At 46.9% G+C, this 273-nt stretch overlaps 1 protein-coding gene across 1 annotated transcript in view; it reads left to right on the top strand.

The window, feature by feature from the left end:
• LOC119594898 overlaps positions 1-224 on the top strand; it is a 5,251-nt gene extending 5,027 nt beyond the window's left edge. The window contains exon 5 of the mRNA XM_037943972.1: positions 117-224. Within this exon, the coding sequence (XP_037799900.1) occupies positions 117-224 (108 nt within the window). The remainder of the gene's footprint in view (positions 1-116) is intronic.
• The last annotated feature ends 49 nt before the right edge of the window (positions 225-273 follow it).

Below are 273 nucleotides of genomic sequence, written 5' to 3'. Positions count from 1 at the left end.
CCACCTTAAAGCATTTTCCTTTATAATATCCTCCTCTTTTATAGCAACTTCATATCTCCCATTATGAATCCCTCCTCACCTCCTGTAAAGGATTTTCTGTCCTCTCCTTTCATTAGGTGTACACGCTCGATCCAACGGAAGATTCGAGATCATCAGGCTCAGAAAAGGATGTTCGAGGAGGGCATCAGGCACTTCACAGGGGAACAGGTCATCGGGAAGATTAAAAGCGAGGTCAGAGAGGGAGAGGGGCGATAGGTGGAAAAGGGAGGGGAT

The sequence above is a fragment of the Penaeus monodon genome, chromosome 34 (assembly GCF_015228065.2).
Source record: "Penaeus monodon isolate SGIC_2016 chromosome 34, NSTDA_Pmon_1, whole genome shotgun sequence".
In the NCBI taxonomy this organism is placed as follows: domain Eukaryota; kingdom Metazoa; phylum Arthropoda; class Malacostraca; order Decapoda; family Penaeidae; genus Penaeus; species Penaeus monodon.
The sequence above is the reverse complement of the archived record's forward strand: the minus strand, read 5'-3'. Positions and strand labels throughout refer to the sequence as shown.